The sequence below is a fragment of the Lepisma saccharinum genome, chromosome 14 (genome assembly GCF_977018435.1).
Source record: "Lepisma saccharinum chromosome 14, izLepSacc3.1, whole genome shotgun sequence".
Lineage (NCBI taxonomy): Eukaryota > Metazoa > Arthropoda > Insecta > Zygentoma > Lepismatidae > Lepisma > Lepisma saccharinum.
Genome location: NC_139242.1, coordinates 58,598,549 through 58,613,920, shown reverse-complemented (window position 1 = coordinate 58,613,920; position 15,372 = coordinate 58,598,549). Strand labels below are relative to the sequence as shown.

General features: G+C 36.3%; 1 protein-coding gene across 6 annotated transcripts in view; it reads right to left on the bottom strand.

Annotated features, from left to right (window-relative positions):
- Window positions 1-15,372, bottom strand: part of LOC145998923 (CCR4-NOT transcription complex subunit 1-like) — a 133,307-nt gene that overhangs the window by 51,361 nt on the left and 66,574 nt on the right. For all 6 annotated transcript variants that reach the window (XM_083135699.1, XM_083135701.1, XM_083135702.1 and 3 more), the window contains 5 exons: window positions 13,759-13,902; window positions 12,290-12,469; window positions 6,293-6,520; window positions 3,459-3,593; window positions 54-192 (listed from right to left, as the gene is read on the bottom strand). In XM_083135699.1, coding sequence (XP_082991825.1) covers window positions 54-192; window positions 3,459-3,593; window positions 6,293-6,520; window positions 12,290-12,469; window positions 13,759-13,902 — 826 coding nt within the window. The remainder of the gene's footprint in view (window positions 1-53; window positions 193-3,458; window positions 3,594-6,292; window positions 6,521-12,289; window positions 12,470-13,758; window positions 13,903-15,372) is intronic.

Here is a 15,372-nt window from a genome sequence, read left to right as displayed (position 1 = left end):
ATAGACACAAAATAATTTAGATTTCTTACTCAATGGAGACAGTTTCATCTTACCTTGTGGTGGCTGGGTTGGAGTCTGAGAAATGACTGGCTGAATTACTTGTTCTGCTTTCTTCGTCTGATAGTTTGAGAGCTGATGTTCTAGGTTTTGCAACTTACTCTCATCCTTCAAATACACTGATGGTTTCAATTCCTGGAAAATACAAGTAAAGAATTCAGAACTCTGTTCACAAATAGAGCTTGACGCAATGTGTATATTTTACGACCAACATTTAGCTTTTCATGTATAAAAAAAATGCAGCTTTGATGTCACCTTTCATTAGTTAGTCTCTCAATGAAACTGTTTATTTTGTGTAAAAGTGACAGATGAAATAATTATATTGATACGTAAAATTTTGAACTGGAATAAAAATAGTGGAATTCAGATTTTACACTTGTCCCCAATATACACACTAAAATCTTCATGGTCGCATAGGAACAAATGGTAATGTAAAATCGAGGTTCAACTGTATATGTTTGTCAATGCACTTTCCAAGTTATTTAGAGTCTGCCATTGCAACCTTAGTTTTTGAACAGGGTTGCCACTTTAGGACCATGATAAAATTAAAGAACAATTCTCAGTTTTCAAGGGAAACTTTACACAAATTCAAGGGTACAAGTAGATGATTTCTCTATCTCAACCTTACGTATTACCACCACACATATACACACACAAATATAACAGTTGGGCTGAAAAGTTCGTAGGCTAACGTAGTAAAAAATATTTTTTTGACAAAATTCGATTTTATTATTCAATATAGTTGCCTTCGAGGGCGATACAACGATAATAGCGGTCATACAATTTTTCGATGCCATTTTTATAGTACGATTTCTCTTTAGCCTCCAAATAGGCCTCAGTTTCGGCGATTACCTCTTCATCAGTGCTAAATTTCTTTCCAGCGAGCATTCTTTTAAGGTCTGCAAACAGGAAAAAGTCACTGGGGGCCAGATCTGGAGAATATGGTGGGTGGGGAAGCAATTCGTAGTCTAATTCATATAATTTTGCCATCGTTTTCATTGATTTGTGACACGGTGCATTGTCTTGATGAAACAGCACTTTTTTCTTCTTCAATGGGGCCGTTTTTTTGTGATTTCATCCTTTAAACGCTCCAACAATGCTATGTAATAATCGCTGTTGATGGTCTGGCCCTTTTTGAGGTAATCGATGAATATAATACCATGCGCATCCCAGAATACTGATGCCATAACCTTGCCAGCCGACTGTCGATTGGACGCTGGAGTGTAGTTATGGAGCCATGTTTCATCCATTGTAATATATCAACGGAAAAATTCGTGTTTATTACGGTTGAATATCGCTAAACATTGCTCCGAATCATCAAAACGTTGTTGCTTTTGATCGATTGTGAGCACGCGCAGCACCCATTTTGCACACAGCTTTCGCATGTTCAAATATTCATGCACAATATGTCCAACACGTTCCTTTGATATTTTTAAAGTCTCAGCTATCTCGATCAACTTCACTTTACGATCATTTAAAATTATTTTGTGGACTTTTTTGATGTTTTCGTCAATAACAGCCTCTTTGGGGCGTCCACTGCGTGCATCGTCTTCGATGCTCATTTCGCCTCGTTTAAATTTAGAAAACCACTTTTCAACGGTTGATTTTCCTGGTGCAGAGTCCGAATAATGTTTATCAAGCCAAGCCTTGGCTTCAACAGTATTTTTTTTCGCCAAAAAGCAATGCTTTATTAACACAAGAAATTCTTTTTTATCCATTTTTTCACAATAACAAAAGCTGCTTCACTCACAATGCTATATCTCACGAACTAATTATCCGGAAGCTGTGAAATTTATACACGTATCTTTTGAAGGTTAGTACTAAGTAAAAATCACATGGATTTAATTCTAGTAACGCCATCTATGAGTCAGCCTATGAACTTTTCAGCCCAACTGCTAATCACAATATAATATATGAGTTATTCCAATGTATTCAAAAATTATAATTCAATTAACAGTATATATATTTAAAATATTTAATTTAAGGTACGGAGTTTTACATTAGCCATTTCACCTGGTCAGACTCAAAATATATCTACAAACACAAGTCACACATGTTAAGGGATATACTAATTTACGAAAAATTGTTAATTGTAAGAATTTCACACTCGAATTTAACTAATCAACTTCGATATATCTTATCTTGCAATAATATTCCATTTGTCAGATATATTGTTCTGGAAAGGACACTAACAAAGTAAACGAATTGAGAGATTACTGCTTTATTGTCCAAGCAGCATTTTTTCTTCTTCCTCGATAAAAGTAAAAGCTAACCTGTAAAATACTTGCCTCAGGGCATTTATGTATAGATTCAATGGGATTTAGATTAATGGAAGTTGCAAATGTTTCACTCTACGGAGAAATATTTACGCAGAATTCATGTATAATTTCTGGAGCCAAATAATTCACTGATAATTCCCAGAATGCAAGGAATTCCTACTGAGTAGCCACCCTGGGCACTGTGTAGTAGTCCCAAGACACAGAACTAACAAAATTATTATTTTACACTGCTTTACCTCTTTGGTTATTTTCAACAATAAGGATGAACAGATGATGAGTAGAGGCATGCATATTTCGTTTTTGACGAAAACACTAAATATGAAATAACACATTCTAATGTTAATTTTTCATGTTTCTGAAAATGATGCGAAATGAACTGCAAAATGCAAAATAGACTCTTAAACACGAAATTTACCGTTTATATACCGACACGACACTTTCTGAAGTTTCCTGTGAGTTATGCAATTCACGGAAAATTGTTTATTTCTGCTGTAAATATTTGAGAAGCAAAATGGACCCCTTTATACAGGAATATATCTAATATTCTGGTAATGATTTAATGTGGTATTAGAAGGGATATGTATATTTTGTGTAATTTGGGATTATATTCACATTTTTTAAAACCAAAATGTCATTTTATATGGCACTTATTCACCGCTATAACAGCGAAATTTCATTTTATTTACCGCTTTTGAACCTGAAATTGACTGTTTTTGTGCCGGAATTTTGATTTTTATTTACCAAAAATATGTGCCTCTAATGATGAGACAAACACTATACATCCGGGCCAGACACAGCATTGAACCTGGGACTCGGGCTTCATAACATTTTACCCTGATCGATTCACCACAGAGGCTGGCATCGATTTTAAATTATCAGGAAGGTTGCTGGCCCACTAAATTATACACCAAGCATCGTCATCTTCATGGTGTTGAATAATACAGAGAGATGACAAAGAGAAATTAAATGCCTTAAATACGACAACAATGCAAAAGAAACTTATTTACATCCAGCAATCACAGCATGGGTGTCAAGTGACTCCTAAATTGATCTTAACAGGAACACTGAAAATTACTACAACTTTTTCAGTCACATTTCAGACATCACTGAAGCAATACTTACAGACACATCGATGTTGAGATTTTTGCAGAGCACTTCAATTTCAAACTTCAGGTTTAGTTTCAGATCTTGCTCTTGATGTAGTTCAGCAAGCACGTTCATTATTGCCATTGTCCATGGATTAGGTGGCTTGAATGCCTTTAAAAAATACATGTGCTCAGTGACAAGTACACAAAAATTTAAAAAAGTAAATGGTACATCCATACATTACCAAATTTGCCAATTTTTACCAATCTGAAAAGTACAGAATCATCTACATCATTATGAATTTCTGGAATAAAGATAGCATGTTTCAAGAGGAAAAATTACTAACATGATTAAGCAAGTGAATAAATCATTTATGTTGTGAAGATTTCTTAAAAAACTTTATATTAGAACATACCAGATTATTCATGAACTTCAAATCAGTATTTTAGTAGTAGGCACAAATTTCACAATTGTAACATCTGTAATTCGGAACAACATACATGTTGGGCTTGCTTTAACCAAAATAACTGCATTTAGTTTCAAAACATACACAACGTGACAATAATGTGCCAATAATTACTTATGGAGCAGAGACTTGCACAATGACAAGAGATAAAAGAAAGATGCAGGCAGTGAAGATGAAATGTTTAAGGAGTATATTGGGGAAGGCTATAAGGGATAGAATAAGGAATGAGGAGACCCAACAGACAGTGGGGGTGGTGAAGCTTCAGGACAGAATAGACTAGGCACAGATGAGATGGTTCGGACACATGAAGAGGATGGGTGCAGAAAGACTGCCAGTAAGAGCTTACAATGCACAAGGAGTGGGAATAAGGCCAAGGAGGAGACCAAGATGTAGGTGGAAAGAGCAGATCATAGATAGAGTGTGTTAGGAGAAGAGGACAATATTGGAGTACCGTGGAAAGAGAGGAGTGGTGGAAGACCAGGAAAAAAATGGACAGGCTTGACTTCTATGCCGACCCAGCCAGAGGCAGGAAACTGCAAAGAATGATGATGATGACAAAAGGAAAAGTTCTATCTCAGGATATTTATTCCTTTATGTGTTGGTTTCATTGAAATTTAGAAGAATTATTTTTTTAAAATTCACATGAATTAATGAACACAAACTAGATATTAAAGAAAACAAACAAAAATTAGGTTTATTTGAATACAAAAAAAAAAAAATTGAAAGAAATCAAATTTATCAAAAGTGGAAAAGGATCAATTCAACTTAATGTAAAAGTTACTTGCCACCTTAAAAACATCAGGAAACTTAAATGAACATGCAGGACCTTTGAATAAAGAATGACAATTATTGTTGGAAAGATCTACCAACAAAAAATGCAACTACTGCCACCCGAAAAGAAACAAAGCAGTGACGCGGTACCATCTCTGCTTCAGAAGCCGTAAGCTTAGTGAATGAAGACAGTGGATCTTTAAAATTAATAGGTTTTAACCATTAAATTGTGCAACGCGAAAATACGAAATTTCTAAATTTCACGCAAGTAATTTTAAACCGCATTTACTGCATCCATCATGAAAAAATGCAGTGTTTCTGTGTGGAATCTAGACAAACAAATGTCAACCATATCACATACAATAAACAAGCAGCCAACAGGAAGTGCGGTCGTAATTATTCATGGCAAATAGGCAACCACATTGATTCTTGTTGACTCCTGAAGCCAAGCCACAGGATGTGGCGAAAGCTTGAGTAAAATAAGTTAGTGTATACCAAAATTGGACCTTTTAAGTTCTGCTACTTAGTGAAATGACGGCATGTGGTGTTTAAGTGATGTTTTATATAAAAAATAGGGATGGGACCGATTAATTGGTACTCTTAGGGATGGGACCGATTAATTGGTACTCTATCAGTATCGGCCGATATAGGCACATCAGTGCATCGGTAAAATTACCGATTATTTTAGATCCGATATATCAATAAATATCTCATAAATTAGTGCAAAATTCTGCCATTTTGTTGTAATTTTTATGGATAATCTCCATGCTCTACTTTCTAAAAAAGTAAATGTCTACATATGCAACTTCTTTTGCACTGCAGTCACCTTGAAACAATTTATTAAGAACGTCAATGAACCTTTCAGGTTCTTCAAGGACCATTTCTAATTTTATATCGGATTGGTAGAATATAGGTTATTGGTATCGGTAAATTTTATATCGGTACTTTATCGGTCTTGGCCAAAATTTCATATCGGCCCATCCCTAATAAAAATATACCTCATGAATCTTGATTTTGTAAAGTTAGTCTACATTTAGTAGTTTTCTTTTTAAGGAAAAGCAGTAACTTACCTACCCACTTGCATACATTAATTAAGGAAGAGAATGAAGAATGAACCATTTAGCATTTTAATGCAACATTTGCAATTTTGTATTGAAGAGGTAGGACATAGGTTACATTGGTTTATCCCTAAATCAAGACTAGTCAATATATTCAATTTCAAATTATCTCAGAGCCTGTTTTGAAAATAATGGATATCAGATATTTATTTATCTAGTATCCACAAATTGAATAAATGAAAATGCCAATAATGAGATTATTCAGATAACAGAAAATAAATATATGTAATTGTGAAATTCAAGGAGTAAAGAATCTGATATCTGTATATAATTTTATGCACTGCTGGTCATTTCTGCTTAAACATGTACAAGGTGATGAAGTAAGAATATAGAAGCTCCATCTAAATGCAGAATTTCTGGGAGACGGGGGGGGGGGAGGTGTACAGAATATTTTCCTCAATTCAAAATATCCTGACACAAGATCTGGAGAATGCTATTCTAGATACTGGGGAAAAAAAACAAAACATTTTTATGAGCAAAATTTTGTCACATGCTAGGGGCTTTTAATGGCTTACCTTGCTTTTTGCACAAGACTCCAGGACCTTAGCCACAAAAGGCACTACGTATAGAAGTTCTTGCTGTCCCTTGTTATAAGCTTCTACTAACAATGACTTCAAATCAATGTCAAGCTGAAGAATGGGTTTACTGCGTCCTAAGGTCATCATGCCTAACCAGTGGCCCAAGTTCTTCAGTAATGATCTGTCGGAGAAGTTGGCTATACCTTTATCACTCCTCAGAAGAACCTGTAAAGAACAATATGTAAGTGAAGCTCAAGGTGCATGTAATAAAACATAGTAACGATTTCTTTTAACAAAATATGAAGGTAAAAGTTCATGTTGTAGAAAAATGTGACACTTCGTTGATTTTTATGCGACTGAGAGCCAATGAAATCTATAGGCAAGATAATTTCCTCTGAAAACAATCATAGGTTTTTAAGTCCACTTTATGCACATACAGGCTAACTGGGACTGGGCCTACAGTTTAAGGTGAGATCTGAACCACCATGTGCCTCCACCAGGTATCAAATCTGGGACCCCTGTGGCATCACGGAGGCTTACAGTCTCAGGTAAGGGAGGGGGGAGTGTGATTACTTATAGTTGGACATCAAGTGGTGATCGTCTTTATATTCTGTAATCAATGTGTCCTGGATTCAATTCACAGTGGAGATATGTAGAATGGTTCAGATTAGGCTTGCCAACCCTCCAGGAATAGGAATGACGAGGTTCAGTATTGCATTTTTATATTATTATCTTTTCAATTTGGTTCAGTATATTTATTCAGCTTCATTCTTATAAACAAATGAAATAGTATTTGTGAAAAACTTCAGATTAAAAGTATTTGACAGTGAAATATACACTAGATCCAATCTTATTTCCTGAGGAATCTAAATCACTTGCTATTATAAGGAAAAGTGCATTCTTATCCAGTATTGGATAACGGAGGTTGGCAAACCCTTCTTAATTTTTTCAATTTCCGCAGTAGATACATACCCATCATTGCATTTTAGGCCATATGGAGATCTCGTTTTTGTATTTTGTTTTAAAAAATTGTTGTTTGGCAATGATCTTCAGGTCTAGTAACATTTTAAAATTTCAGTAAATCAAATCTAGTATACATTATTCATACAAGGAAATTATTTTTGTACTTCAAAGGTACAAGTATGCAGACAATGCTACTTAACAAAGCCGTGATCTCTCTCCCGTTGAATATACTTTTATGAATTTTGGTAAATATGCTTTTTACCGTGGTTTTTATTATTTCCAAAGCCATAATATATGGTAGGTATTAAAGCCATCCTAATTGACAATAGTTAGTTTACATAGCCGGAACATCGCAATAGATATGATCTGCATAGCTTGTCATTTGTTTATGTACAGTGGGATCTATGAGTACTACCATGCAAATTGTCCATGACTATTTTCAACAATTTTTCTCTTACATCCTATGTGTTTTTAAGTGATGGATTTTTATGTATGCTGGTGCAGAAGTTGTCAACAGCTTATTTTGAATTTCCTTTTAATTATTGAAGCTCTTATTGGGCCACAAAAGTGCACGAACATGGTGATGGACAATTTGCATGGTAATACTCATGGATCCCACTGTACGTAGTCAAGTCACAGTTTATAAATCGTACATATTGAGAGTCATGCAAAGGTAATGAGCAATCCTACATACATGATATCATCGTAAGTTGTAATTTTTCTTTATTTTCACAGCATGAGATATGTTTTGTAATGATTCACTTGTTTTTGAGTTACTCTCGTCTTTTGGACATAACTCTTTTGGTTACAACAGTTTAGAAGCTTACAATAGAAGAAAAGTTGGCGTCGGAAGATAGTGGAAATGATACGTGGGAGAATAAAAGAAGAAGGGATCTGGTAAAAAAAAATATGGCAGACTAAAGAGACGCTTCAGGGGAGGATGATAAAACAAGACAGAGAACTCTGAATCTGGTGGGGCTGCAGTTGGAATATATGGACAATGGTTTAGTACATATATCACAGTTGTGTTGAGGAAAAGATGCTGATTGGATACCATCGGATGTGTTGGCGATGATGATACGCAAACTAGGAAAATGAGACTCATTTTGTGAAAAATAGTCTCAACGAGAAAAGTGATGGTTTTGTATCCTTTACAAAAATCCAGAGCTCTGGTGATAATTTAGAAAAAGAACTAGGATTTAAGTGTTCGCGCATGCGATACACCGCGTAAGGCCTTTTAACAAACATTAATAAATTAAGCAATTGCAGAATTTCAGTCCGAGCACATGTAGCCAACCAACTCCTGTGACTTTCAAATTTTTATCGAACACCTGTATCTAAGATACAGAAATTGTTATAATAGGTCTTATGTATCGAACTGGGGAACCCTTGATTACAAGGAAAGGATGTTACCACTGCACCATCGAGGAGGCCCTAGTAAATATGTAATTCACGGCCCACATCACATCAGACATCTACTTAGATTCAACAAGCTGGCTGTTGCCGGCTGTGTTGGCTCGAAAGGTCTCAACCTAAATTGGCATATCAATTTGTGCTAAGGTGAGGCCGATAGCGGGAAGCGTGTTTCATAGACAAGAAGAAAAGTAAAGGTTTCACCCACGCACTCAACTCCCAAACAACCAGAAAAACTTCCGTAAATGCGTGGGCAAAGAAGCGAATGGTGATTGAGCCCTGTTTTCAATTTTCCCAGCATTTGGTAAGAATTGGTTTGGCAACAGTGTGTTTGTTCTCGGATCATGAGGCAGAAGCATTTTGACAGGGAATGCAAGAAGTGCCTTCCCCCCCTCCTGTCTGTCAAGGGAGGTGTGACAAATGCAACTCCTGCACCCCCCACCTTTTCCCCTTGCCTCTTCGCTCCCTCCTCTCACATGAAGCCTAACCAAGGTTACGTGGTGAATGAAACAGTTCCGAAAGGAGGGCAGGAGGAAGAAGTCGCATGGCCAACAGAACAGCCTTCTGGCAACTTTTATAACATTGACACAGCTTGGAAAATGTATAAAGCGGGAAACCGAAGTTAGGGCAAATGTAAGATCAAGGTGAACATCCTATTATTTAACATGCCTTTTGCCGGAAAATGCATGGCTGAATGTACAAAGGCTGTCTCAGAGAAGGTGAGACTAATTCCTGTATAGGAAAACAGCGACCTCCATTGGCTAGCAAATAATAGGGTGAAAATTTGGTTCATTAGCTGCCGATTGAGACCAAAATTAGCGTAATAGGTCAAAACGTTGTGACTGCGTAGCAGTTAAAAGACAAGCATGTACATGGACCCCTCCAAGAATCATTAAAATGAAACAAAAAAATTACAAACCACAAAATGTTTATTTAGAATCAGCCATATCGAGTAGATGTACATCTTTTTCAAAATAGGCACCATTGACAGCTAAGCAAGCGTCCATACGCTCCTGCCACTTTGTGAATGTCTTTGAAAATTTGTCGTCAGGTAGCGAACTGAAGAAAACTTGTGCTGCGGTGATCACTTCTTTGTTCGTCATGAAATGACGACCACGTAAAGCGGCCTTTAACCTTTTGTGTCCCAAGCATCTCGATCGAGATACCCAAATGTAACCCTCACGGTCCCAAGCGTCTCGATCGAGACGCTGTGTCAAGGTCGTAGTTTTTACGTTATAACTTTTCTATTTTTGGCTAGAATTTCGATTTTTTTTAATATTGTTCCTAACACATGTATTTAACAGAAATGTTTTTTTGGAATTTTTTTTGTCTTCATGAAAATGGAGGGGGAAAGGCGGGGAAAGGGCCTTCTCTTTTGCGTCTCTTTTCAAGGTCAATTTTTTGCCGACAAGCAAAAAGCAATGCTTTCTCACTCCCTCCTGTGAACTGCATTCGAAGGAAGCTTCTTTATCAGTATCCAATGTCAAAATGAAAGTTTTCCGTGAGGGCGCAAGCAGGGGGTGGGGGGAGGGTGGCAGACTGGTTGTTGAATCTGCGTTGTGAGAATGGAATTTCGAAGCGTGCTGAAGGAAACCTTTGTTTTTTAGCACAAGTGTCCACAAGTTGCAACAGAGGTTACCCTGCATTGTCTAAAAATAGAATTTCAAGCAGCTGCAAGGATTGGCACTCATTTTTCACTGCGTTCTAGCTTTTCATCCGTGAATGTTGTGCGTAGGTGTCGTTTTGTGCCCAAGTGCGAGGACATTTTTTGGGTGGTGACAGTTTTTTAAAATAATTTTTGGGGTTTTTCTCCCTTCCCCCACCATATATACGCCAAATTTGCATAAATTTTGCATTTTGCCATTTTTTTCGGGGGGGGGGGGGGAAACACCATTTTTTTTAAGAAAAGTATTTTTGAGGGGATTTCCCCCCCTTTCACCCTCCATATGTACGCAGAATGTGCATAAATTATATATCGTCTGAATCTATGAATCATTCTGCATACAACGGTATATCTTTCATATCTCTAGGGCACTTAGTTTCTGAGCTATAGTCATTTCAATGTAACTCTGCATTTTGAAGCTTGAATCAGTGGCATGCCGACCATTACTTTTGGGGTACAACTCAAGTTACATTGGTCATATGATAATAATGCAAATATTTTTGTGTTCCTTACATGTCAGCGATAATTTCTATGTGCATTTTGAACTTTTCATATCCTTTTTTTCGGGGGGGGGGGGGGGGGGGGGCGGGGGGAGAAACCCCATTTTTTTTTTAAAAAAAAAAAAGTATTTTCAGGGGATTTCCCCCCTTTCCCCTCCATATATACGCCGAATGTGCATAAATTATATAACTTCTGAATCTGCGATTCATTCTGTGTACAACGGTATATCGTTCATATCTCCAGGGCAAATAGTCTCTGAGCTAAAGTAATTTCAAAGTACCGCTGCATTTTGAAGCTTGAATCAGTGGCGTGCCGACCATTCCTTTTGGGGGTACAACTCAAGTTACATAAATATTTTTGTGTTCCTCACATGTCAGCGATCATTTCCATGTTCATGTCGACACTGTCATGTACTTTTTTCTTGAGGGGAGGGTGGGGGAACCAAATTTTTTTCCCGAAACTTTGGAATTTTGAGAGTTAGCCCCCTCCCCACCGCCACATATACGCCGAATTTGCATAAATTTTATATAGTCTGAATCTCTTGTTCATTCAACGGTATATCACTCATCTCTCTAGGGCAATTAGTCTCCGATCTACACTCATTTAATTGAAACTCTACATTTTGCTCAAAATCGGCTTGGGCACCAAGGGGGTTACATGTGAAAATGGCCTTGGGTTCCAAAAGGTTAAAAGTGGAAATAGCCAAAAGTCGCAGGGTGCAAGGTCCAGGCTGTATGCTGGAAAATTTCTATTTCTCTCTTCGTCGCGTAATCCTGAAAAGCTCGCGCGGTATGCGGGCGTGCGTTATCGTGGTGCAATATGAAGGAGTTCTTCAAATGTGGCATCTTTTTTTGCTCAATGACTCCTTGGTCATTGAGCTCTACTCAGTCTGTCTTGATCGCCATATGCCTGTTGAAACATTGCATATGTGTCCGCAGCACTTTTCCCTAAATGCCAACAAAATTATATGGCATGTCGCTGTTCATCTTGAATACTCATCGCAAAAAGCAATGTTATACACGAAAACCTGGAGGGGTAAACGAAACACGTTCCACGTAAATCAACATAGCTGCTCACTAACGTGGTTTCGCAAAATGTGACAACTTGCTACGGAAACAGAATGAGTCATCCTACACGACGCGACTAGTGCTGAAACGATAGGCAGTGTTGCCAAGCCAGGAAAAAATCTGTCTCACCTTCTCTGTGACAGCCTTTGTATTAAGAGTGAAAATGTATCCTATCATTCATGAGGGAACATAAAATTGGGTTTTGCACTGTATAAGCAAGCATACAAAGAAGTACATAAAGATATATGTAATACACAAGAGAATAAGTGCCAAGTTAAATATACCTAAAGGTTAACTTTTACATAGTAAGTGATATACAGATATATATATTTACACAAAGTGACAATGAAGACTTGGAAAATTTACACGAAATTTACAAGTTCTTACCCGTATGTTCCTGTAGGTTTCCTTCAGAACCATGTTATTAAGTTCTGGAACTTTGAGCGTGTCCAGGAAGTTTGAATACAATCCATGGAAGTTGAGTTCAATGCTAGCCCGCTTCATTACCAGATATTGGGACACCCATGGCCAGTATTCATCAGATATAATCTCCCTTAATTCATCAGTCTGCAAAACAGAAGTAACAATTATCTCTGCACTATAGAGAAAAATAGAGAGAATCATCTGAGAACCTCTTATCAGAATGACTATCAGCATTTAAGGTGCACAATAGTAAAGTAACAACCTTTCCTAGCAACATTTTATAAATGTTGCCAACTAGGAGGAAAAAGACTAATGTGAACAGTGTTAAATAGGAACAAAAGAAAACATGCACAGAAACTGGAGAAACATCAAATCTTAGAATAGAATAAGACTATTTGATAGGGAAGAGACAGACTAACTGCTACATTACAAGCATATCAGATTCTCAGTAAAACTGCCAATAATTTTGTGTAAAATTATGGTAAATTTGTTACTTCTTTTACGAATTTAAGGGAGCAGACTCATATATGCTGGTTTTGTAAAGTAAATGTCTAAATACACACACATATATCGATAAATATCTGATAATTTAATGCAAAATTCTGCCATTTTGTTGTAATTTTTATGGATAATCTCCATGCCCTACTTTCTAAAAAAGTAAATGTCTAAATATGCAATTTCTTTTGTACTGCAGTCACCTTCAAACACACATTTATTAAGGAGGTAAATATACGATTCAGGTTCTTCAAGGATCATTTCTAATTTTATATCTGATCGGTAGAATATCGGTTATCGGTATTGGTAAATTTTATATTGGTACTTTATCGGTATCGGCCAGAATTTCATATCAGCCCATCCCTAATTACTGCATGGAGCATTCACTTTCAAATATACTTAAATTAACTTATGATACAATAATGAAACTACTTGTCACAAAACACAAAATAGCACACAGTCTACGCACAAAATTAGGAATGGATTTTGCATAATTTCAAGGATATTTTGATTCCGAAGAAAGTACCCATCCAGCCCTAGTCTTTTTAATTGATCTGTCATCCTGATATTAATTATAACATGCTTACCTGTATTACAATAAGAAAATAACAACAAACGAAGCATAAAAATAAAACAAAAAAAGTTTCAACGGGCTATTCATGTTTTTTGAGATCTCCATTTTCCAAAGGGAAGCAAATAAGGTAAAACATGTGTACTAAAATGATTCTACCTGATGTAGACTAGTTAAAGAATTAGAAGATGGCACACGAACAGCAAACACAGCAGTGTTGCCAGTAATGTTTTCTGTAACCAGAGTGGGTTTCTCGATCTCTTTCAATTTCTTGCATTATACAGGTTGCACATGGCCACCACACACACTTGGAGCAATATAGTCAATGTTTACTACAATAAATTGATATTTAAAAAATAACACTTACCTTTGGTTGCAGATTTAACTGGCTCAAGTTGTTGAAGATGAAAGCAATTTTATCCTGGATGGACTCTGGAGGGGGTGTCATACTCTCTTCCTTCTCTGTTGCGACAAGCAACGTATCGATGTTTGTGGCATTTGCAATAGATGGCTGCAAAACGAGAAATATGTTGAGTGTTTGTCACTGCGTTGGCTTCAAGGCAAAGACAATGTGAGACAGACACAAGCCCATTGGTGTCTCACCCACAATTAACGGGACAAATTGTTTGAGCAGTTGCTTTTTAATTTTTATACATCGTTCTAGAATAAACTTGACCAGACTATGAAGATGATCAATGATATAGATGATAAACAATTTTTAGTGGAGGCATACATATTCCATTCTGGACAGAAATATGAAACAACATGAGGTACTGTTAATCTTTTAGGTATTTGAAAGGTGTGAGTTACATTTTCCTACCATGCTTTACAAAATTTAGTGTTTAATTACCAACACAACATTTTCTGAAGTCAGAATTATCCCGCAAGTTATACAAAATCACAGAAAAGTGACTAAATCTGTTGTAAAACTTTGAGAAGGAAAAATGGACTGATTTACACAGAAATAAACTTAGCACCCTACTAACTACATAAATTTGTTATTAGAAAGGAAATGTTTATTTTTTGTAATAAGTATATTTTTCAAATCAAATTTAGGATTTTATTGACCATTTTAACACAGAAATGTTACGCTTTTGAACCTGAAATATGCCCAGTTTTTGTACTGAAATCTTGATATTTTATTCACCACAAACATGTGCCTGCACTTATCAGAGATTAAAAGCCAGGGACCCTTTGTTCTGCTAACCACTAAATCAAAGAGGATGACATTAAAAGGTTACTAAGGCTAAATTAAATGTACAAATAAAACTTCTACCACAAATACAGATCTTACAAAGAATAAATTCTGAACAGCAAAAGTCTCTTGCAGCCCAACACCAATTTCCATTCTACACATTTGCCTACATAAAATGTTTAGCTGTTCAAGTCTCTGCTCTCTATCAACTCCTTAGAATTTGTCTAGTATGTTTTACAGCGAAACCTCGGTTTTACATTTTAGGGGACCAATATGAAAAACCTTATATGTAGCAAATTGTAAAATTGGGGAAAATATGAAATCTGGTCCCACTGTATTAGGTCTACATTCTTTCTCCAGTAAGACAGACCGAGGAATTGTGTTTTTGATGCATAATTATTAGGGGCATGCATATTTCATTTTTGACGAAAACACGAAATGTCAAATAACACATTCTAATGTTAATTTTTCATATTTCCGAAAGGTGTGAGGTGCATTTTTCCTACCCTGTTTTGTCACGAAATGATGCGAAATAGACTCTTAAACACAAAATTTAGAGTTTATTTACAGAAGCGACACTTTCTGAAGTTTGATTTATCCTGAGAGTTATGCAATTCATGGAAAATTATTAATTCTGCTGGAAATATAAGAGAAGCAAGAATGGACCCCTTTATACAGGAAGAAACTTAATACTCTGGTAACTACATAAATGTCCCATTAGAAGGGTTATGTTATATTTTGTAATAAGTGCAGTTTTAAAATTAAATTTTGGATTATGTTCACAAT